Below are 26401 nucleotides of genomic sequence, written 5' to 3'. Positions count from 1 at the left end.
CTGTGATACTGCTACTACCTGTGAATTATTAGAGATGTTTTGAGGAGCTAGAATGCAAAAATCCTGCTAATTATATATTTCTGATTCAGTCCTGTCCTGCTTATACACAAAGTCTGAAAAAGCCAGGGTTTCTCAAACACAGCAGGAATCAGTCAGACAGAGGAAGTTGTAGTTCTAACCTCCATTCAGCCAGCACTTAGATCAAGTACTTTTCTAATAGCCAGATTCCAATTTATGTTCCATTTATGCTCTTCATTTGCAGTTGCTTCACTTTCAGCTTCTCAAATCTTTATTAAATTTTTTAGATTTATTAGATTTTTTTCAACAGACATTTATGCAACCATGAAATCTTCTGACTGTATGAAACCGCTTGGTTTCAGTGGTACTCGGTTGTGGATGGTACAGATAACTAACAGCTCAACTTCTTTAGCCTTTGTAATTCCACTTCCTTATAATACTGTTCTGGAGTGGACATCAATTTGGCAATTGCTCATCAGCTGTGTATGAAGAAACCTGGAATTTCTGCGCAGGACTACCTCTCCCAGGAAGGCACTTAGTAGCAAAATATATATATATTTAAAATATATAAGGGTGGGATATATTTTGGATTACCGGGCATACTTCTGGAAGCATCTGGAAAAACTGAGGATGAGTGGACAGCCCTGGATGGAAGTCTGAAGCAAACTTAAGTAGTCAGGTTACATCAGTACTTTGGTAGTGCACTATTAGAATAAAACTGAATGGTGATACTCTCTATAAGGAAAGAACATAATCATCATAGAATCATAGAATGGCCTGGGTTGAAAAGGACCACAATGATCACCTGGTTTCAATCCCCCTGCTATGTGCAGGGTCACCAACCACCAGACCAGGCTGCCCAGAGCCACATCCAGCCTGACCTTGAATGCCTCCAAGGATGGGGCATCCACAACCTCCTTGGGCAACCTGTTCCAGTGTGTCACCGCCCTCTGTGTGAAAAACTTCCTCATAATATCCAACCTAAACCTCCCCTGTCTCAGTTTAAAACCATTCCCCCTTGTCCTATCACTATCCACACTGGTAAACAGCTGTTCCCCCTCCTGTTTATACGCCCCCTTCAAGTACTGGAAGGCCACAATGAGTTCTCCCCAAAATGTTCTCTTCTCCAAGCTAAACAATCCCAGTTCCCTCAACCTCTCCTCATAGAAGAGGTGCTCCAGCCCTCTGGTCATCTTAGTGGCCATCCTGCAATTTCAAAGTGAAACCTTCCCGAAGAAACTACTCAGGTTATTGAAAGACATTCTTTCTTAGCTGAGACAACTTTTATAAAAAGTGTAAGAGAATTCTGTACTGTAGGCTTCTAGACACACTGGCATTCTCTCTAAGGAAACCGATACCTGAGTACAATCATTCCTTACAAGTAAACGCAACTATGCTGCTTTTTGGTACCTTCCACTACCAACTGTTTTGCTCTGAAAGGACAAAACACATTTACCGGTTAATGACTACAAACGTTGCTCAACCCAGATGCTTCTTGAACACTTATAGCAGTGGAAAATACCATTTTGCTATCACATGTAATGTATACAATTTTTAAAGAATCAAGACACAAAATATTGTCAGGATAACCTATACTCTCATTACTATTTTATGTATTCTGCAAGGTTTGTCAAGAAAAGGACGCAACTGCCATCTTGCTCCTTACTTTGGAAAATCATGCAGCTATTGGTTATTGCAACAGATCAGAATGTAATTGTTCAACCCATTTATCTAGTAACACAGACACAATAAACATTTATTTTCTGTTAATATGAAAATCTTGAATATACACTGCTTATCTGCTACTTTCCAAAAAAGTGTATATCCAAAACAACGGATGCATCAAATGCATATGCATCAATGAAAATTAAAATATGTACTGAATCTGGGAAAAGCATTTTCATTTAGCTCCTCCCCATCAATTTCATACTGAATTAAAATAAATATGTAACTTCTACACCAAGCAGCATATATGACCTAGAAAAATGTTACGTTTTGGTATGAATTTAGCTCAGTGTACGTGAATCTTCTAATTTTTGTCTTCTATGAAAAGAATTTACTTTGTTTAGCTGACTCCAGATTGACATTATGAAAAGCGTAACTTCCTATTCCATGAATTGTGTGCATCTCTTCACAACCACAGTTATAATGCTGGTTCGGAAAACAGAGGATATAGATCCAATTATATTCTCGCTGTGGTACATCCTAGAATGTCTGCACTACTTGATGCAATCAGCACAGAGTAATTACTGCAAACAAGATAATTATATAAACTCTGTTGTTTCAGGTACAAGAATATCCCTTATCAATGCACAGCACTTCAAGGACTGCATAGACTGACTACTTTATGTCACTGATCAATGAAAAAGAATTTCAAATTCAGAATTTACTGTCAGAGGCTGCATAGGAGATCTCATACTCATTACCCTACAACTTTCCAGCATCATTTAAGAACAACATGATTAATAGTTTCTCTGGCTCTGGTTGCAGATTTCTACCATGCTAAAAGCAACTGGAACATAAAGCAAATAATAATATATACTCAGGAAGCGTAAACTTTTAATTAGTGTCTCATAGCAATTCAGAGTGAGCCTACATGGTCTTTTGCAGGTAGGAGTGAATGTCTCCTCTTTGTGCTACTTCCTGACAACAGTTCAGTTTTCAGTCACACCCAGAACAGCCACAGCTCACACCTTCACACCATGATTTCATTAAAAAGGCTATTCAGTGCAACACAAAGCCCTCTAAAGCTCTATTCTCAGAGCTTTGTGTCATTTCTTGTCAAAACTGGCTTTCCTAGAGTCAGTCCTATGACAACTACAACAACACAATTATTACATCAGAATTCTGGTGCAATCAGACAGAACAAGACCCAGACAGAGAGAACTCTATGTACAAAAGATTTTGTAGACATGATCTTGATATAATTTCATACCGATTCTTCTGGCAGACCTATGGACATCGCAACTCACTCGTAGAAGAGTAATGGAGAAAAACAAACGTGACACTTCTGATGGATTCAGTGGGCTTTATAAATTGATTTCCTCCCTTCCACCAGCTACTTGAAAGTCCCCTGCATTCCTATAGCTTATGCTGAAAATGCTTTACTGTGTTTTGTTTGAATACAATCCCTTTTCCATGGACTGCTATCTGGTTCTAACCTCTGCACTTGCAAATGCACTTAATCATAAACACCATTATGATTCTGTGGAATTTTAACTGCTTGACAAATGACACAGGGAAGATAAGAAGTATCAAATCTTTTTTTCTGACTCATCTTAAAATAGTACAAATGAGCAATTCATAGGGTTCAAAAATTTTCAGTACAATTTCACATTTTCGGTATCAAGATCACTTGTAAGTCCATTGGTCTTTATGGTGTAATTCTACCTCAAATACTGCAAGCACATTGAGTGAAACTCTAATGCACTCCAAAAGCTGGTATACAGGCAGAGATAAACCTGAAGAAATAAAGCTAACCTAAGAACTAGACTGGAGCCTTCTTGTAAATATTTAATTTAATTCCATTAAAAAAAAAATCTCTCTCTGTGTGAACTCGCTGAACTCACTGAACACCCACTAGAGTAACGAAGTCACATACAAGACCATTCAGTCTTACTTTCGTAAGTGCAATAAACTATGACCTTAATAGGATAAACTGCCAAGAGGGACCCAAGTTTCTCTATGGACTACAGAAGGAGAAGGGCTGACAAAACACCTAAACTCTACAGAGTGAAAATCAGATGAGATTAAAGATCTGATGACAATGAGGTACAAACGCGGAGCATTATGTTTGCAGTATCAGTTCTTCCACAGATGAGGTCTACAACATGTAAACAAAATGGAAGCACAGAATAACATTTAATATGCAAAGTATTCAAAAAATCCCTGTCAGTGGCTTTTATCTTTGCTTTCATGCACATTCCCAGTCCATAAAAACTAAGTGATAGCATGGGACTACTTATGCTTTAAATTTAAAGTGCATGCTCAGTGCCAGGAAGCACAGTCAGCACTCCACCACAGCTCCCAGTTTCAGCATATTTCAAAACGTGTGCTGGTTGAAGAAAACTCACACCACAGCAACCTGAAGTCTAGTAATATCAGGATAGAGTCAAATCCTGAGACTTCTGCTCAGGTCAAATGTTTTCTTCTGTCCTAACGCAACTGCGCTGGAGAACATAGGTAAGGGAGAAATTTTCTTCCATCTTTCTAAATGACTTTTGTGAAATCAGCTGGTAGTGTTTGTGTCCAATGACAAAGTTCTTGTGACACAGAGATTTCCCACTTACTTGCTATGCGTGACCCCAACCCCTCCAAGACCAGCTTGAAGATGCCAGCTACACTGTTTGATCTGAATCCTTTCAGCTTTATTACAACCATGTACATGGGCATATATGTACATTTACATGTATACACGTATCTCCTTCTGGAATAACCTGCAGATCCTAGAAATCCTTTGATCTTCTGCTTTTGTTCTTTGCATACTACTGAACACCATCTACTGAGAAGCAGAACTCAACATAAAAATAACATATTTAATAACTACCAAAAAAAAAGACTCTTTAAGAAGTGGATTGCAATATAATATTAGTTCACTAAACTGAATTTATATCTCTAAGGTCTTCAAGTTGACTTGTGTAGAAAACAGGTTTTTCTAAGATAGTGTTAAGAGATTTTTTTTGTAAAACTCAGTGAGTCCTTCAGGCTTGAAATTCAGCAGTGATCTTAACACTGTTTATTTTGCCAGACAACTGGCACAATCACACAGTCACTGACACACTGTACATGCTTTTATGCTCTACCTGGGTGAGATAGGAAAAATTTCCCACTGAGCTCTCAACCTTTTAGCTTTCAATCCAGAAACTGAAATGGGTAAAGATTTTTAAAAATTCTTTTTGGACTTGAAATAAACAGTAAATCTTAGTTTTGAGACAGACAGTGCGCAGAATCTTCAAGTGTTTGGTGGTAGTTCCACTCCAAGAAATAATTTCTAACTTTGAAGCAGATTAAAAAAATGTTACCTAGGCATAGTATAGTTTGGTCACACACACACACACACGAAACAGTCACAATTGCAAGAGAAATGAAATATGTACTTAATCATCCAGGCAGCCTCACCAAACTCCACTGATTTTTCATTAAGCAGAATAGACAGATAATCACAACTAGGACTGTCCTTCCAATCACTGGCCTCTGCATGAAATCAATTCTTCTGTATTACAGTGTAGTTAAAAGGCCCCTATCAAGAGAAAATTCTTACTTCACAAAAGACCCACTGCGTTTGTGTTATTCACAATGTATTTCACTATTCTTGCAGTTTAAATTTTGCAGACATAGAAGGGTTGTTGTTACTGTTTTTTTCCTCATAATCACTCTTCTTGTTGGTTCTAATATAGCATCCATTGTAAATATACTCAATGGGTCGATTTCATTCTCACTTATAAAGTCCACTTAATCTTTTAAAGAGCCATGAAAAGCTTCTTGGTTCAGTAATGATGTGGGAACATTTTTTAAGAAAGAGCTTGAAGGAGAGGTGTTTGTTATTTTTTAATTAAGGTTTTGTAGAGGATAAACATCATTCCAAATGACAGACTGTCCCATTCCTATACTTAATAATCAGGAACATCCAAAAGGACTTTGAAATCATATAAAAAGAATGAAGAGGTTGTATGCTTGACCCAACATTTGTGTAGATGTTTGAAAACCTACAGCATTTGTTTTTTCCTTTCTGTGGAAAACCCTATGGAAAACCGATCCCCAGAAGTTAGTGGCCACAAAAGTTCTCATGCCATTTTTCCCCTTGTATATTATTCAACAATAGGAAATATTCCAGTCTGATACATCACAGATAAAATTAGGGTGACCAGCTACTTGGTGAAAACCATTCCCCTATATTTTAAAGCCGATAAAACATTTCAAATACATAGTTGCAGTTTCCTCTGCAGTATAAAACATCATTTTTTGCCACATACCTTTTTTTTGTTGGTGGGACAAATGTAGAAATTGTCAATAACAGTGGCAATCCCAGGCTGTAGATTCAACTTTGTGTATAATGTCCCAAAATCTGAGGACCTGTAAGAAATCAAACATCTGTAAGTACTTTCTTCTAAAGGCTTCAGCACAGAAATGCTCTGAGGAAAATAAGTAAATAAACAAATAAAAGCTCACTTTGTATAACTATCCATTTTCATTACTCCTCTGCTACTCTTTTGTTCTCTTCTTTGCTTATTAGGTATTAAGAGAAACCTGCCAGAATAGGAATATTTTTCCAGATCTGAAAAGATATCACTAGCTCTGTCTTTATGTCACAGTCTATGCAATGCTGGTTTTCATCCTGTCACTATCCACAGCAGTGTCAGAAGCACAAAACATACAATTTTCCATCACCACCCACCCACAAGTCTTGAAAAAATTGCTAAGCAGAGCAAAGGCTTGTATGTGAATACTAACGGAAGCTGCTCAACCTTGCAGAAAAAAAGAACAGCTAATTTCAGAACCTGGTTTTGTGTAAAGAAGAATTTGGCCTAAGATCTGGGAGGCTCTGGTACTGACAGAAGTATCTACTCCTGAAGTTCTTTTTCAGAGGATCATTATAGTTCTGAATAAATAAAATCAAAGCAGGTACTTGACCATCGGTATTTCTCACACACTAAGCTATGAATATTATAAATTGGAGCACTAAGCAGAAACTGTCTTGAATTCCTGGAAACCTGACAGCAAGAAATGACATCTGGTTTAGGTACCTGCATCTGCAGTGCCAGGTATAAAATCAATGATCAAGTAAAATGTTAGTTTAGCAAAATGTTAATAAGCAAAACTCAAAGCAAGTCACATCCAAAATTAACTCCATCACTTTGGATGAAGCCTCATTTGTTCTGTATAGCATCAAATTACACCATATGGTCTCTCCATATTTACAATTTTTCCCTTCTTATTTGGAGGGGACTCATCTAAGGCATTTCTCCCTTTCTCCAGCAAGAAGCTTTCCCTAAGACAGACGGTTGGTGGGTGGACTTCCATGGCACTACATTCTCCTCACTGGAATAACCATCTCTTTTTAAACAGGACTGAAGATGCCCTGCCAGGTATCTCTTGGTCACACACTTTTTATTGTTCCTTACTGGGCTCTTTCTTGCATACTCCTCGCACAGGTGACTTATTGCTGATGTTCATATGGACAAGACTGAGTAAAGCAAGAGGGAAAAGTGAGACAAGGAATCCCTAGTTCACCATGTCCTTGACAGGTGGCTCAGAGCAGATCTCCTTCAAGCTACACAAAGCAGAACAATCCCCACTTGCCTGTAGGAGGGCACCTGGCCTCCATCTGCCTATGTCCCCATCCCACCAAGAAGGTCACTTAATCCAGAGGACACGTGGTATGAAGCTAGAGATGACTACTTAGCTATCACTCGTCCAATTCTCCACGTGTTGCAAGAACTTCTAGCTGTGGTCTTGGAGTAGCTTTTTATGGTTTTGTCATCATCAAGAACATGAGGCACAAAATCACAGAATCAGAGAATGGCTTGGGTTGCAAGGAGCCTCATGGATCATCAAGTTCCAGCTTCCCTACCACCTGCAAAATGTTACGATATGTCTAGATTATGCCCAAAGGCACAAAAGCAAATAATCACATGTATTTACCTTATTCACCTGCCCTGTGTATGGGTACAAAATGACTGTGAAACACGGATCATACTCAGAGTCTGAAGCCAAAAGTATATCTATTTTATAATCATAACCAAACAGATTTGACCCATAGTGTAGTTTTGTTTGCAGATACATAACAGTGCATTACAAAAATTAATGTAATCAGAGTACTTCGGTTCAGACAAATAATAAATGCAGAAATCAAATACATACGATTGCACTGCACTGGGTATTTAGCAACAAGCTAATTAAAATTCTAAGGGGAATAGGGTGGACAGTGCTAAATCTAATTTGCCAGAGGTGTTTGACAGAAAAGAAATTGAAGGAAAGAGTAAAATACTGACTTCAGCCAGATGTACTGAAATCATGAAGAACAAGTATGCATACTGGAAACTAAGCCCAGGATATTCTCTTTGAGGAAATAATATCAGGTCAGTGGCTTGCCCAGTAATAAAATCCTGAAATCATTCTCTGAACCTTAAAGATGATCTAATTTACCTTGAAGAGGCAATTCCAGGATTAATACAGTGGGATCACTGGAGAGTGACACCACAAGAGTGATGGGGATGGCAACTGCATCAAGATATGAAAAGAGTAGAGGGAGGAAGCCAAAAAGGATAAAAAGTTCCAGTTTAAAACTTCCTATTCTAATTCTTACTACTTATAAAAAGTATTACAAAGAAAGAAGAAAGCTATATCAAAAAAGGATGCTTAGTTAACAAAGGTATTTTCAGAGAAAGGTAGAAAAACTATAGTGAAAGTTATTAATTTCTTCCATACAAATGAGCTAACTCAAGGGGAAAAAAAAATCAGGAAAAAAGAGAATTCTAATTTCAGTCTGACACAATAGGATAATGCATATCCATAAAGATGCTCCATGCTGATAGCAGAATATCAGTGGATCTATAGAAAAATTTATTCATACTCAAAGACCTTTTTTCCCTTGAGGTAGCCCAAGAATATCAGCTACTCCTTAAGAAATCTACGTACAAGAGGATGTAGCTCAAGGACACTGCACAAGGGAAGAACCATCCAAAAGATTAGCTGGCTTTCCAGACCACAACTTTTTTTACTTGAGCTATGTGTTCCCTGTTCCCCAACTCTGCATATATAAAGAATTAACATTTAACTAACAGAAGCCTCTGTAATAACTCAGCTGCAGGGTTGGGGAGGATGAATTCTGGGATTGCAGTGCATGCCTGCTTTGGGAATATATTAAGTAGCAGTACAAAATGCATTTTGTACCAAATTAGAAGGTAAGTTTTTTGGTTTTTATTTTTCTATTGCAAAAAAATCACGATCGTACTATGTCAAAAATGTGAAGAAGGAAAAAAAAAAAGATAAAGGGGAAAAAAAAACACATAAACGTTTTGTACTTATCAGGAAAAAGTATTTTCTTTCTTCTCTAGAAATGCACCAAAAAATACTTCAAGGTAAAATGATAAGAGGATACACTTATGATATAAGGAGTAAAAGGAGACTTTAGAAAAATCCTTCCATAGTGCAGTTTGTTTGCAGTGGCAGCACAATAGCAGAACTTTATAAAGTTCTTGCCCAAAGCAAGAAGTGAAAGGATTGGTTTCTTAACCATGGGCCTGACTCACAACTCAGAGGGCTGTGGATGCATTGACATTTTTGCTGTGAGACATTTCAGTGGATACAAAAAGCTATCCACTTGTTATCTCAAACTGCCAATTATCCAAGCATGCAAAAATAGCTACAGAATATGTGGATAACAGAATCATTGAGCATCCTGAGTTGGAAGGGGCACATAAGGACCACGGAGTCATAGAATCACTGAAAGGCTTAAGGAGGAGACCTTAAAGCCCATCCAGTTCCAATCCCCTGCCACGGCTGCCCAGAGCTCCATCCAGCCTGGCCCTGACTGCCTCCAGAGATGAGGCATCCACAACATCTTGGGGGAGTTTGTTCCAGCACCTCAGCATCCTACGATTAAAAACTGTCTTCCTAATATCTAACCTAAAACTCCCCTCTTCCCGGTTAAAGCCATTTTCCCTTGTCCTATTAGTCCAACTTCCGATTCCACACAGCATCACCCAAAACCAAAAGCCAAAATGTGAGAACATTGCCCAAGCACTCCCTGAGCACCAGCAGCTTAGGGCCATGCCCACCACCCTCTGGTGCAGATCCTTCCCCTAACCCCACCTGCCCCTCTCCTGACACAGCTCCATGCCATTCCCTCTGGTTCTTTCATTGTAACCAGCTAGCAGAGATCAGTGCTGCCCCTCTGCTCCCATTGAAGAGTTGCAGCTGCCATGAGGTCTCTCAGCCTCCCCTGCTTGGGAGACCAAACCAAGGTACCTAATGCAACCTGTTTCTGACAGGCTTTCCCACTAAGTAATAGGTTCTTTGGAAGTGTATGTATCTGCTGAAGTATGTGTCATTATTCATCTTTGCGTTCAAGGAAAAACCACTTGTCACTCTGCGAACACTGTGTTGAAATAGCAATCACTAAAATAAAACAGTATTACAGCACTGACAGAATTATGTCTTTTTATCTTGTTTTAATACAGTGAGCTCAAAGTACGGTTGGAAAACCTTCCAAATGGCACAAAAAATTACCCTGATGAAAAACAAGAAAACTCAAAACCCCCTGAACTCTGGGGAACTGTGGATCTTGTCTCTTAAAACGTAATTTTTTTTAACTGAGCTAAAGTAAATCTATGCCTTGTACAGCTTACAGCTATACCTAAACTCTGAGTCTGCACACCTTTCAAACACTGAGGGAGAAGATATGCAGCAGATACCAAAACAGATGTGAATCAAACGTTTGCCTGTCCAAACTTCACTACCAATATACAGCTCTCCACTGACAACTCACACCTACAATATTTATGTTAGTTGTCTTTCCAAAAGTTATTTACAAGTATATAGTAAAATAAATATAGCAAACATTAAAATGTAGATGGTAAGATGCTAAGGAAAAATATCTGATAAGTCAAAATGGCAAAATCCCAAGCAAAATTTAATACTCAAAGAAACTGTCAACTGAAAACACTTCCTTCTTCCTTTTATTTTAAGTGAATTGAAGAGATGCACCAGAAAGACAATGGTTGGAACACTTAGCAAATATTTTAATCAGATTACCTTTTTCTTTCCTCCTTGAAGATTAATTCTACAACCAAATGAACTATATCATAAAATCATCAAGGTGGAAAAGACCTCCTATATCATCTAGTACAGTCATCTACATCTACCAATATTTCCGATTTCCAATATGGTGGTCGTCCACCACCAATATTTCCCCAATAAACTATATTCCTTAGTATATTATCTAAGCTTTTCTTGAACACCTCCAGGGACACTGACACAACCACCTCCCCGGGCAGCCCATTCCAATACCTAACTGCTCTTTGGAGAATAAATTCTTCCTAATATCCAATTTGAACTTCCTCTGGCACAACATGAGGCCATTCCTTCTAGACCTGGTGCTAGTTTTGCAGGAGAAGAGGCTGAGCTTGCTCCAATCTCCTTTCGGAGAGATGTAGAGAGTGATAAGGTATCTCCTGAGCCTCCTCTTCTCCAGACTAAAAAATTCTATTTTCTTCAGCTGCTTCTTCTAAGACTCATCCTCCAGATCCCTCACCAGCTTTGCTGCCCTTCTCTGGACATGCTTCGGGGCCTCAATATCATTTCTGTAGTGAGGGGTCCAAACCTGAACACAATACTCAAGCTGCAGCCTCACCAGTGCTAAGTAAAAGTGAATGATCACCTCCCTGCTCCTGCTGGCTGTATTATTTCTGATACATGCCAGGATGCCATTGGTCTTCTTGGCCACCTGGGCACACTGCTGACTTATGTTCAGCCGAGCCTTGACCAACTTCCCCAGAGCTTTTTCCTCTGGGAGTCCTTCAGCCACTCTGCCCCAAGCCTGTAGCACTGCCTGCGGTTTTTGTGGCCAAACTGCAGGACCCAGCACTTTGTTCTTGTTGAACTTCACACCATTGGCCTCAGCCCAGCAATCCAGCCTGTCCAGATCCCTCTCCATAGGGTCTTGCTGCCCCTAGGCAGATCAACACTTCCTCCCAACTTGTTGTCATCTGTAAACTTAGTGAGGGTACACTCAATTCCCTCATCCAGGTCATCAATAAAGATATTAAATAGGGTATGCCCAAATAATAGCCCCTGGGGTACATCACCCATGATCAGCTGGATTTAACCCAGCCCCTCAGTCTGTTCCCTATCCAGCAAAGATTGTACCCGTTCAAGCCAAAGGCAGCCAGCTTCTCCAAAATACTGTGAAATACAGCGTCAAAGGCTTTGCTGAAGTATAGGTAGACTATGCTGGCCTTTTCCTCATCTACCAGGCTGGTCACTCAGTCATAGAAGGAGACTTGCCATTTTTGAACCCACACTGGCCTGGTCTAATCCTCTGGTTGTCTTGCACATGCTATGCAGTGCATAAAATTATAGAAATGTTTCTTTGATTTTATCTCCAGTTTTACACTAAGCAGTCAATGTGTGCCATGGTGCAGGCAAGAGCTAACAGATAAACTGTTCACTACTTCAAATTTAGATGATACAGAATCTACTTTTTTTTTTCTTCCCTTTTGCAGTATGAAAATGAATTTATCCTGGCTTTATTTACCAATCCATTACTGATAATGTTAGCCAGATTCTTAAGAACTAACAACATCCTTTCTGATGAAGTTAAGTGCTATTGCTGTGTATTACTCTAATAAGTATAAAAGACAGTACAATCCTGTGTTTATATAGAAGTTGGTTCCATACTACATACACATGAAGAGTCCTTCAGTGTCAGTCATTAAATGCAAGCAAAATGAAAGACAAGCAGCTATTTGCGCTAACTTTTCAGCAACTTGTAAATATTCACATCCGACTGTAAAATACTATCTCCAAAAACTCCAAAGAAAGCAAAAAAAAAAAAATAAGAAAAAAGCAAAACCTGAACATTTCCCCAATTAGAACTCAAGGGGGATCAAAATGTCACGATGTCTAGAACTGGACTTCCACTGAATGTCTAGAATGTACCTGACCCAACTGTCTGACCTGAGAGGGAAAAGCACTCCTACGTAGCCAGAAAAAAAAGGTAAGAATGAGGCTGCTGGTTACTTCAGCAAGACAGGTCTTCCCTTGGAAACTATGGTTACTAACTTCAAAACAAGGAAGGAAGAAGGTACTGCCTTGTTTTGCAATGTGCTTAAAAATGAAAGACAAAAGCTAAACAATGCTACATAGGACTGACAATCTGCTCCTCAGTGCTACACAGGACCTGGTCTGACTGACCCATACTGGCATGCCAGGCTGCAGTGCTTTGTCCTGATGTTGCAATTGCCTTTGCAGGAAGTTATTTCCAATCTCAGACTTTGCAATCTCACTCTGTCTCAGACTGACCCAGGCAAAATCTTAGCACAGTACAGAAAATTGATGGTATCTTTGAGGGAACGTGGAAGGTGGCAAGTTAACGCTCTCTTGCAATGATGGTGATATTTGACACAGAAATTTAAGTTACAATTCTTCTTTCCCTACATATCACACTTTCTCTTGCTGGTATCCTCTGCTGTGGATTTATCATGCATTTTTATTTGCTTATTACTTATAAGTAATATTATACACTGTATATTCTGTACAGTGCACATGCATGCATTTAAACTCCTACAGATAGCAGTACTGTGTCTTCAATATATGCTACGGATCTCCCATAAATAAATGTATTTAAACATTCCTGCTTTGCACTGCCTTGATGTACACCACCACAGTTATCTTTTGCAGTCCTTCATTAGTCCTTCAATATACCACAAACATCCTGCTCATTACCCTATTATTGAGCTGCTTATCAGTTACATTTTTAAGCTCCTCATTACTTTGCTGCACAGCTCCAATAATTAGGCTTCATATTTTACAGGCTTCCACAACACTGCATTAGTTTCCATTAGCTGCAGTCACCACTTTTTCTCACGAAAATGGTTAGTTTAGGTGGGACATGTATTTTGAAACTAACGCCTTGCTGTATTAATTCAATTCCAAAGGCACAGAAACCACTGGTGGCACATACAAAAAGGTACTCTGTGAAGCCACACTCAACATACAGAGTTTTTTGCATTGAATACACTCAACCATATAACACAGTGTTACAGGGACAAGGAAGCCAAGACACATTGAGGAAGACAGGGATATGCTAAGATATAATTCTCAAAAATTGCATTTACTAAGAAGATTGCCAGAAGCAGAAAACTTTGTATCACTTCTCATATGATTCCTTTTTGGGGAGTGTTGTGATTGGAAATAAAGTAATTACAAAGGAAAATTTCTCATTTGTTATACTGTGACATTCTTTGAGGAAATACATTGGTTTAAAAACATTTTCTTGTGAAGCTTGAATGGAACATTAAAATTCTCCACCACAGAAAAATGTTAGGTATTTCTTATAGCCCAGGACTTTTATTTAAACCACTACACACAGTTGAAATATTTTTGAAACAACTTTATTCTCCCAGAAACAGTCAAGCAAGTCCTTGGAAGGCAATAAGGATGTTGGGATATATGAGAAAAGAGAATTTGGCCTTGTGCTTTCTGAACAGCAAGACTTCTTGCTGCAACGAGAACACATAGAAATTTAAAAAAATAACTGATAATACTTAAATAAATTTTATGTGCACATCATCAGACATTATTGTGTATTCCTCTAGCAATAGGCATTGCCAATTGTAATAGTTGGCTACTAAAACTCCAGTAAGGGAAACTCTTCTTTGACTCAATTTGTGGAAGTTTTTACTTTTCTTGCTGAAGTGCTGACCTCAGCTTTATGATGGCTCATGGTGAGAGGAGGTAGGGAGTGAATTACAGGGCCAGGTTGTAACGCTGTAGAAAGGTAAATACATCCATCTTTTGTAAATGATTGGACTGTGTTTCTCTGCCACTGAAGCTAAATGCCTGGAAGAACTGAGGGAATATCTGGGCACGATTGTAAAGAAGGAAAATATTCCCAAACAGTAAATAAATGCAGATAAACAGACATTGCAGAATGTTAAGCCTTGCGCTGAGTGTATTAAGGACCTACCAAGTCCTGCACAGTCATTTATTGTGGGTTTTTCTGGCATGTTTCTCCAAAATTGCTTATATATCACAGATTGAGGCTGGGCAGTGCTCAAAGGGAGCTCAAGTTAGTCTAAAATATCAGCTTCTGCATCTCTGTTCTTAAAAGAGTAACTGTTCTAAGTTACTACAACTACCCTGGGCACAAAACCTGTACAAGGAATTTTAAGGCATCGCTGAATCGTCACTGTACCACAGGAGTTCACTGCCTTGCTCACGTGGATCCACCATCAAGGTTGCTTTGAGGCATCTGAAGTCATGAAAATTTCCACACAGTTAAACAAGCTCGCATTTTCCAAAGAGCCATTAAAAGCAGTGTGCCTGCTACCTGACCTGCTGCTTTGCAAACACAGCGGTTCCACATACAGTTACCAACAGTGGAGCACATTTTGTGAAGCTGCAACCACCACTTCAGCAGGATATGTTTCTGCCTCTTGCTAATGACCTCAGCCTTAATCCTAATAGCCTCTGACAATTCCAATCCCTCTCCTGTGGCTGCAGTGACACCTGGGGAGGGCTTGGCCCATCAGCTGAAGCTTGGCCTGCTGTTGGACTTGGCAAGCAAGCAGCAATAAAGCCCCAGCAGATGCTTCTGCTTTTATAGCAGCTCTTCCAAACCCATGGCCAGACATAAATCCAAAATAGATCTAGAAAAGAGACAAACAGTGCCACCATCATGGCTCTTAAAATTAGACGGCAAAACCATTCTTGTCTGCAGGACTCCGAGAGACCATTAGTAGGAGCAGGCGAAGTGTTCCTATAAACTGTGCGGACATATAAACAAGGGGCAGCCACAGCAAATGTAGAACTGTATCACAGTTTGCTAGGGAACAGAATGCAAAAACAAATACATGCATTCTCATAGAAGTTTCCAAACTAAGATTGCACTCCATAGCAACAAGTCCAGGAAGCAGGTGATTTTATGGCCATTAACACTTTCATATGTACCTATGATGCTTCCACACTATGGTCATCAATATTCTAAAAATAAATCAGAAAGATGATCCTTGGCAGAAGCAGCTTTCTGCAGACGTGCCATGCTGGATCTGTTTTGTGAAAAGACAGTGGCAGAAAGAGTACATTTACAGCTGACATTGTGTTTTAACAGAGTGGCTGATATATGTCAGGGTGACATGCTAATACATTTGTTCACTCCATGATGATTAACTGCTAACTGAAGCTCAGTCCACAACACAACAAATTGTTGCCGTGTAATTTCACATGGAAGTGAAAACAACCCCCACAGAGTAAGATTAACTCTTTACATTTAAAACAACACAAAGAGCACTCAAGGAGCTGAAAACTTCAATCACATTCTTGTCAAGCAATCAGGCAGATCAGGAAGAGAAAACTGTGACCCTGCATCTAAAAAGTCAGTACTTTTTTTGAATGAGTGAAGATTGTTACATATTGTCTTGCTTTCCCTAGCAGCTACTTTTCAAGCTCAGATGAATTAACCCTACAGGTGTTTGGGGTCTCCCATGGAGGTTGGGGGCAGCAGGAGATGGCCTACTTGACTCCAGGAGTTCTGTGCTGGTAGATGCTCTGAGTGACCAAGTGAATTAAAGGTTCTGGACCACTAACAGCTCTAGACAGAGGTCAGCAGAGAAAGTGATCAGTGGGATCTTCAGACACTGAAGGAACAAGAGCCTGAATCCCAAGATGATGACAAAGGCTGGAAGCTAAGTGAGTGCTGGCATATGGAGAACAGCCCCTACTTCTACAGGTCTGTGACTACAAAATACCTTCAGTACCCTGCAAGCAAATGCAGGGCTGGAAGCAGCATCAACATATTGAACTGGCTGTGTCTGACAACTGAGTAGCTCCATGAGGAAGGGCAGGTGACAGTAGTTGAGGACACTCCACTCCAGTGGATGGGGCACCCATCTGCTGACCTGACCTGCTGTGCTGTGCTGTTTGTTGGGGCTTGGATCTGGGAAGTGGTAGAGACCGAGTTTTTTCTGCTCCTTAATTTTTTAATCCCTGTTGCTCTTTCTTATGGGCACCAAGAAGACTGCTACAGGAGCTGTGAGAATATACCAACTGTGACTACACAGATCTGGAGGCAAAGAAACCAAAAAGGACCAAGGTTGTTTTCTCCTCTGTTCTCCTATTGTGGGGAAAAGCACTTGAGAAGGCATGAATGGATCCTCCAAGTTAAAATTTAGTTGTGCTGCTGATGTTGACAACAGTGATTTGGTTTTTACTACCATAGGATCCTCTCTGGAGATCAAGGACTGCTAGAAACAGAGAAGAACAAATGTTGAACAAATCAGTATTCTGGTTTGTAAGAAATATTTGATGCTGCAGTGTAAGTTAAACAAAACTTCCTATGCACAGGAAACATTTGTAGTTCTATCTGTCGACATGTAAATAAATACTTAAATACTACTAAAGTAAACTGGCCATATGAAGTTATTACTAAGAAAAACTTCAACAGATATCACTTAGTTAAAACAAGAGACACCTTTCACAATCAAACTCTACAATAATTTCCAAAAAATCCCTACAAAATCTTTACAGCTGCCCCAAATGTTTACGAAAACTGTAAAGGCAATTACTTTTCACAGTTATTTACATCAGGAAATATGCCTGAGGGGCATTTTAATTCCTGTAATTAGTCTCTTCACATGACCACTTCCAGTCTTAATGGTGTTTTCCAAGCACTAACTGTATCAGCAGATCTTGAGCTAATTAAAAGCACACAACACCCATCCAGCAGTTAATTATATGACAAGAAAGGAGGGCAGCAAGAATGTTGGACATCGGTTTACACATAGACCAGAACCAAAACTGTATAGTTACAGAATATATAATGAAACTGGGGAAAATCCGTATGTCTGCAGAAGTGTTATATATCCACCGAGTGAGCAAAATAATTCTTTCTTTTTTCAATAAAAAGAATCACTTCCTAGGTAAGTTTACTATTTATTATTTCTCATCCACTGCGCTAAGATTCCCCAATGCGGAAATAGGTTCTCACTTGGAAGACTGTATAAATGTAGGAAGGACTACACTGTATCTTGAAAAGTTCACAAAGTAATCTAACAAAAGATAAATAAATAGCCTTTCGGGAACCAGAAGGGTTAGCTAAAAAGGAAGAAGCTTAATGTATCGTAGGAAATCTGAGGCAGACCCACAGAACTACTGCCACACTTCCTAAAGATCTCTTCCAGCATTTAATTTCAAGGACCAAGATTTTTTTCTCTTCTCCTGTCTAGACTGAACCAGGCTGAATGATCAGATGTAAATGGACTTTGATTTTCTTTTTACTGAGACAAACCCTGATTATCACCAGTGAAATGATGACCAACTGAAAAGGCTTCACAATACACTTGTACAGATGTATGCAATATCTTCACTGTTGAATGCTTCTGAAGTCAATTCACCTGTAAGCACTTTCTATTTTGTTTAATTTTTAATATCCTGTGCTACTAAAAATGACACATCTGAATCATAATTTCGTTGTTCCTATACATTTATTTAGAGAAAAAAGGGAATCTAAGTTTAGACAATGTTCTTCTGTTAAACTGGTACCCTGTCTGTATTTAAAATTATCACTGATTAACCTGTCTGTAACATCTAATCCTATAAAATGAATGAAACAGAAAAAATTTAGGAAAAGAAACAAAGCTGCTAGGGCAGGCTAAAAAGTTCCAAAAAGCTTGAGGAAAACAACCTAGCTTCTGAGTTATGTATTTGCCAAATGTGTAGCTCGCAAACTCATACAAAAGTGTATTTGATAACCAAAAAAAAAAAAAAAAAAATCGAGGCAGTAAATGAGCTGCTCTAAATGACCACTACTAAAACCTGATAATTCTTAGATGAAATTTCCCTGTCTTACTTATTTTAATTATTTTAATATATATTCTTCTAGGAGCAAGAAAATAGAAAACTTTGGCAAAGTAGATTTTTCCTCTTTATGAATTTCACTTTAAGACTTTGACAAGATCCTTCTGATCACTTTTAAACTGAGGAAGAGCATTTTCAATATCAGACAATCATACTTCCCAACCATATGTAATAGCTGTCATTAGTTCATTAACAACTAGTCCAAGGATACCAAAATGGGCGTCACGCACACACATTTTTCAAGATATAATTTTGTCATGTTCAGTTCTCTTTTCTTTATTAAGAAGTTGGTAGTAAAACTGATTGATGGGTAGTCTTATTGTACCAAGAGGACTTGTCATTCAACTCTTTGACCTTGTCTTCACACTAACAGTCGAGTGTCTTTGAAAGCTGTTTACTTCAGAATTTACAAGAGTATTAATGACAGGACGTCAGCACTTTTCAGGTTTGAAAAGACCTAATAATAGTAAATTAGCTTGGACAATAGGATCATCCATAATGTACTTTAACAGAGAGAGACAAACTTCATTATTCCACTTTATGATTTAGGACAAGTAGAGCGATTCTTAAGCTACCTTTTATTACGTTTATTTTTTATTGATGAACATTATTCTTTGAGGCCAAGATAGGCCAAATTATGTAGCAACAAATAAAAAGCTATTCTGACAAAGGACTTCAAAAATGCAACACCCTTTCCAAAACAGTTACAGAACCCAAAAAGCTGAGTCATTTCTTATTGAGCAAGGTCTGAGAAAACTTGAGAAGCAGCCTGACTCGGAGCATATTTAATCTTTTATCATTATGTCCAAGGTGCAAAATAGGAACTATTTGTGCCTCTGTCACACACATGGGACCTCAATTCCTGTAGTTCAGGTTCATAAAAATGATACATATAGACTTAAGGAGAGAGGAAGGAAATCTTTCTCAATGGCAACAGTTTCCTTTGTTAGCAATATTATATTAAAATATATAAGGTAATTTTTATTAATGTGTTTATTTTGTATTTGTTAAAGACCCTTTTCTTTGCTGCATAGCTATCTCAGGAAGAAACGTCATCTTTTGTTCCATCTCCTTCCAGTGGAGAGTTGCACTTTCCCTGTTTACCTTCTCATGATTTCAGTTACTGTACTATATGAGATTAGGAAGAATAATACAAAATATGATAATCAAATGACCTACCAAATCCCAGAGAAATTGTCCTCAAACATTAATGCTTTGTCTACAGAAATGTAGTAATCTGGTAGAGCAATGAACAGTCACGTCACACCTGTATTTGAATTGGCCACATATGGTCTATTCAGTAGCTGTGTGCAGACTGCATTTTGATTAGTACTTAAAGATTCTAATTGTTTTTCTCTGGTTTTAGTTTTTGAATTTACCTCTGATCCTTCTAACATTTCACTCATTTACACAGATAAGTGCACATTCAAATCAGCTGAGCTTCAGAGTCCTCAATATTCTTCAAACTGTGTAAGTGGTCAGAGAAATTTCTGGTTTTGCCTCAATAAAGTGTAAAAACAGAGCAATATCAATGCCTTTTGCCTTTAAGAAAGTGAAGATGTAAAAGTGAGGGTATTATGTGATTATAAGACGTAAATTATAAGCAAATGTATTGATACAAAATTTCAAGTGACTCCAACTTTAATCTATCCACACTGACAATCAAAATGTAATTACTTTTAAACTACAGGATAGAGTTGGTTTAATGCAACAGATATTTTAAGAGTCGTACCTCTTATGAGGTATTGATTACTTATAATTTCACCTCTGTGGTTTTACTAAATGACAACTACAATAATAACACCATATTCAGACTTGGAGATTTAAATGGACATTCTGTAAAGTGCAAGAAGAAACCAAAGAATATTTATGCAATAGTCTTAGTGCAGCATCTGAAAGAAAATACAGCTTGGATTATGCATACTGAAGGTAGGTATTCAAGCTTCAATTTTATGCTTTACAATCGCCTTTTCAAGCTTTTTGCTATAGAACTAGGGGAAAATATTAGTAAACATGCAAAATGACAGAGAAAAACGAGGGATAAAATTATTTCCAATGGTCCACCATCCCTAGCAGAGCACTTACAGAAAGGCAGAGATAGAATGAAATAGAATAGAGCAAAGTCATCCATGGATGACATCATTCCAAAGCCTGGAACATTTAGTAAGTAAACCATAATATGAAGTACATGATATCTAGAAATGTATGTGATTTCTTTATTAGAAGACCTAATGACTCTCTAGGGGGAAAAGAGTATCTGCTACCCTCTGCTTCCCACCACATCCCTATGTGTTATTTCCTGTAAGCCTCCTGCATTTTGTGTCCCTGCTCTCCCCACATCTTACAGTCCACGAGCAGCAGAGAAAAGTATGCCTTTTGAAATGGCTGACCTTTAGTAATTGCATTTCAAATTAATATCACAGCATCAGTTGAACATACAATCTTTCTTTTATACCCATCTTTTCTTTGCCTTTTCCAGATCAGAATAGCATTGGTTTTTGCTACTGCTCTTTTTTTCCATTTCATTCTTATCTTTTGGCAGTGAATACACAAGACTGTGTAGAGAATCAGCAAGGGAAGAGAAATGCATTATTATTCCTTGTTTTGAAAGCTGGCCATGCTAAGCACAGATTTCATTCTAAATTGCAGGTAGAACATCACTAACAGCATTGATAGCAAAGTCAGGCACTCTTGGCTCGTGGACCAGAAGACCTATTTGTATCTGCTTTGGAATTTTCTATCACGTTCTATTTTGGTGTATCAGTACCCTGTGTCAATTTACTGTCCCACTTCAGAGAAGAGAAAAAAAAATATCTTAGGTACCAGACAGCCTGTCTTCAAGCAACTGTTTAAAAAAACTCGAGGTAAGGGCACCCCTATCAGAATATTTCAACTGAAAACACAGCGTATCTGCAATGTATTTCCACAGAACAGTGGTGAAGCACTGCCCGCAAAGTTGCAGGTCATTAGTAATCCAGACCCACAATTTGTGAACCACTGATCATCATACAGATAACTGTAACAGCTATCACTGTTCACTATTCGGCAGTTTTGGTACCTTGCCATGGAGAACATGACAGATGGCTGGAAAATTGTTCATCTAAATCTACAGTAGTCTGCTTATTTTACAGCATTATCTCCTCTCAGTCAGAATTTAGCCTCTCCAAATTCACTTGCCACCTTTACCACTCTAGTTTCTATAATAATATAGAAAAGGAGAAGCACTGAAAATTGCCAGGCAAACTTAATTTTGAGTATGGTAAATATTCTACAAAGATCTAAACAGAAAAGTACAAGATGCTAAGAAGTAGATGACAGCCCATCCTACAAGGCCCTAATAAAAAAGGCACCTATGCAAATTGCTTGAAATCAAGCCCTGTGTTTTCTATGCATATGGGCACTAAATTCATCTCAATACAAAATACTATCACAGAATGTTGCATTACAGTATTTATTCAAACAAATGTCTCTCCTGTTTATAAATTATGAGAAAAAATCAGCAACACCTGTCAGATTATTTGTAAAGCAATCCTGAATCTGTAGCATGTTAGCTGTGTTTGCTGAAAATATGTGAGCTCTAATAGGATGTAACGTGTTAAGTTCACTTTTGCCTGATCAACTATGACTTAGAGAATCAGGCTTTGGAACTGAAATAAAATAATTTTCAAATCTGAGCAAATATTCACAGAAAACTTACAACATTCTGCTCCTCTACTCAACCAGAATAAGTGATTCAATTATTCTTGTGGCTCCGTTTTCATTTTCTGTATCTCAGTAACGTCTGAGCTCTCCAGCCCACTGCCATATGCTTTCTGTCTGAAACTGAATTCAATCACAACCTCAACCACAGTGAAACACAGGAAAGACTTCCAAGGGAAAATTATTGGCCACAGTCAGTCCTCTGATTCCGCAATGGTATTATTTGGTTTTCCATTTAAACCTCAGTACAAGAAGAAAGTTAGCATTCTTAGCATTGATTTTGCTAACAGGTTCTTCACAATGTCAGAAACTAGTATAAAAAAAATAGTGTGATATGAAAAGCAGAATTTGCATTACATACCATAACGTCTGCAGTAACAATTACTTGCAGGACTGATTCTGTTAAATACCCTGCAAACCCTAAGTATACATGGGAGCTTGGAAGAACTTTGAAGATCTATTACCAGTAGCCTTCCTCAGGTTATCAAAGGAGCTCTTGTTGCTTTTCACTTTGTGTTCCAGAGGAAAGCCACTTGCTCCTTCAGAGCAAAGCAGATATTCCAGTGTCATCCTTCCATTTGTATACTAGATACCATTAACCCTGCTGACAGGGAACAAAACTTGTTAACTAATAAGTGATGCTCTGAAAAAACTGATGTACTTAAAACAAAAAGGTTCCTGTTACTGTTATTTTCCTATTGTATGTACAGCATTTATAAATATATCTTTCATCCTAAAATCTGCTTATCCAAGTAGTTAAGAATCATTTAACTGAGAACATATCCCCGAAGTTATTTCCATAACTGTAGCACATGTTTCTTCTCCCCAACAACTTGAGTCCAACCCAGCAGAAGAGTGCAGTGAGAGTAGTTCAAAAGGTTCCTTAGTTCACCTGATGAGCCACTTGCAACACAGCTGTCTACTCTTTAATTGAGGCCTCTCAATTAATCCTTGTACACTGCATGTGCACTGCATAATGCATGCCCTTTTCCAGAGTACTCCCTGAACACACTGTTCCTCTGCCTGAAACTAATAATGACTGAACATAAATACGAGACATCTTAACAATTGAGCAGAACTATGTGAGACACTAATGATGTGTTCAGCATATATCAGAGATGCAAAACTGTCACAGTACCTGTCCTAATAAAGATAATTATATAGGAAAGGCTTCTTCATCTGGTGTCCACTTGTGCCTTTTTGGCAAAGTTTCATCATTTGGAAACATCTTGAATTCATTCCTAGCCTTAGAATTTCACATTCTAATTTATTTTTGAACATTCCAGCATTTATAAAGATTCAATTTCACTACAGAAAATCACAAATGTCATTAGTCAGTACCACAAACACTTCTTGGCTCTTCTTCTTCACATACACATGGAGAGTGTTCATATTTGAAGATGTTTTCAAGTGGTAATGATTGTGCAACATAACAGTAGGGTAAACCAAACTCAAACTCTCATCAAGCAATGTATCCAACTCAACACTAGCAATCTGGAATAACTGCACTGGGCGGCACTGGGCTGCAGTTATTACTACAGTGAGTGATAGCTTTTCTTTCAAAAAAAAAAAAAAAAGATAATGAGCATGGAGTTCAACTGTATTAGGGTCTGATTTCAATGTTGGGCCTTCACAGTTGAGCTGACATCCGTGTACAATATCAAATTCATTCATTTAGAACTTTGCATGATGCTGTAAGCTAGCTGACATAGCTAACTAAGCATTTGCTGCTATGTAGCAGAATAACACCTGAAGTAATGCTGTGATTCAGAACAAAAGAGCCTTGTCCATTCTTTAAAATTTAAGGTAACAAAAGGAACAGAAAATACATTCACACAGAAATGTGAATATATGCAAAACACAACAAAATGTCTTAATACAAGTATAAATCACAATTTGCAGTCAAGATTCCAATTTCCTATCACAGTGTGTAGAAATATTTATCTGTTGTATACAACTAATTGTAAAAACAACTTTCTTCTCAGTAACAGTATTTTAATCCTTCAAGCTGACCAAGCCTGGATGCAGTACTCCAGGTGGAGCTTCATAAGAGCATAGCAGAGGGGGTCCGAACACTTCCCTTGCCCTGCTGGCCACCTCTCTCTTTTGATGCAGCCCAGGATACCTTTGGCCTTCATGGATTCAAGAGCACACTGTGCAGGCTTATGTCCAGATTTTCATCCACCAAGACCCCCAAGTTCTCTTTTGTAGTGCTGATCCAAAGGAGTTCTTCTTCCAGTCTGTACACATATTTGGCACTGCCCCAACTCAGGTGTACCACCTTGCACCCTTGGCCTTGCTGAAGCTCATTCAGTCCATATGGACTCACTTTTCAAGGTAATCCAGATCCAGTCCCTTGGAGAACACCCCTTTCTTTTTGTATCAACTGCACTACTCAGTTTAGCATCACCTGCAAACTTGCTGAGTGCGCACTTGATCCCACTGTCTAGGTCTCTGATGAAAATGTTGAAGATACTGTAGAGCAAGAGAAGCATCACTCTACCAAGACATGGAGCCACTGACCAAAACCCAATGACAGCAACCATCCAGCCAATTCCTTATCCACTGAACAACTCAGAGATAGTGTCACACAATGTCAAAGGCCTTACAGATGCCTACATAAAAACAAAACAAAACAAAACACAAATGTATTCAGAAATAACAGACTGGTGAACCATACCTCTGTCATTCCTAACAGATGTTGGTTTATATGTTTATTTACCTCCAGTAACGAAGATTTTATAACCTGCTCAGGCAAGTAATCCAAAGGGCACATATTTTGTAAAGTTTTCCCTAATTTCTAACATGCGTTCTCTTAACTAAGATGTATGCCTGTTATTTATTGCCTAGTATGTTACATTTGAAGACGCAATCTTTGCTGATTTTTTTCCTACACATTTTAGAACTCTTTCAACATCTCCCTTTGATTGTTCTTCTCTAAAACAAATAAACTCACATTCTTCTGGTCTTTGTCACTGGATACATTTTACACCATCCTTCATTCCTGACGCTTCTCCAGGCTTGCTACCTTTATGGTGCCCTACAAAGCTGAATTTACCAGAAGGACATCTTTTCATTTTTCCATGTAAAATCAGATACATATATTCCAGTGGTTCATTTAATACCCAGATCTTATTTCTGCAAAATTTCCACATGATTAGTACCAGAGAAGATGGCAATTACTGTTGAAATACTATAGTTTGACTTCTTGATATACATAGGCTGCTGTGAAAGTAATGTCTCCCACTTGTTTTCACAGAAACCACCACAGATATTAAGAGTACCATAATACTTCTGGAGAGAGCAAACTCTCAGCTACAAAAACCTATTTTTCAATATAGTCACCACAATTAGCTATGTATTTTCACCAGGAATGCCCAGACTGAGTGCTACACTTGTAAAAATCTGCTCCAGAGGAGGTGACCCACTGTGCTCACATCCACTGTTCGGTCTCCATAAACATTCAGCAAGTACTGATGAATGGCCATGGGTGCCATTTTTCCCACATGGAGGAATTCAGTGACACACCTCTGCTTCATCTATATTTCCCTGCTAGATGCCATTTTGTCAGGCTGCCCCTCTGCTGCCAGGCATCTCATGGCAACAAAATGTAACAGAATATTGGTGGGAAGGTTCAGCCTCTACTGCCATATAACCAACATCCTCTGACGTCATGGGCCAACGTCATAAAATAGGCAGCATTACTTTCAGGGTAGCCGTCATACATTATAATTCCAGTACTGTACTTACAAGAGGTATGTGGTACCAAAAAGTTAAAGAAAAAATAAAACAAAATCATTTATTGTAGTCCTTTCCACAGTAACAGTGATAGGAAAATGTCTTCTAGGCACTGTAGTAACTGCTGTGGAGGGAAAACATCTTCTAGACACTAACTTAAGTAGACTTCATGTGTAGAACTATTTTTGATGGTGAGATTTGAAAGCACATTATGGAGCTCTCACTTATAATTCCTTTCAGTGTGAGGTCAGGATATTTCAGATACAGCCTGACAAACCAAGCCACGCTATACTTTTGAGCCTAGTGCTGCTGGCTAACAGAGTTAAAAGTCTTAGAATAAGTCTTCGACCAGAAACTAATCTGGAACACA

At 38.5% G+C, this 26401-nt stretch overlaps 1 protein-coding gene across 3 annotated transcripts in view; it reads right to left on the bottom strand.

The window, feature by feature from the left end:
* Nucleotides 1-26401, bottom strand: part of SORCS2 (sortilin related VPS10 domain containing receptor 2) — a 522402-nt gene that overhangs the window by 210175 nt on the left and 285826 nt on the right. For all 3 annotated transcript variants that reach the window (XM_042871372.1, XM_042871371.1, XM_042871373.1), the window contains exon 3: nt 5991-6090. In XM_042871372.1, coding sequence (XP_042727306.1) covers nt 5991-6090 — 100 coding nt within the window. The remainder of the gene's footprint in view (nt 1-5990; nt 6091-26401) is intronic.

This window comes from Lagopus leucura, unplaced genomic scaffold, assembly GCF_019238085.1.
Source record: "Lagopus leucura isolate 7727_CA_CO unplaced genomic scaffold, USGS_WTPT01 Super-Scaffold_100004, whole genome shotgun sequence".
Classification (NCBI taxonomy): domain Eukaryota; kingdom Metazoa; phylum Chordata; class Aves; order Galliformes; family Phasianidae; genus Lagopus; species Lagopus leucura.
This window is presented reverse-complemented; position numbering and strand designations above follow the sequence as displayed.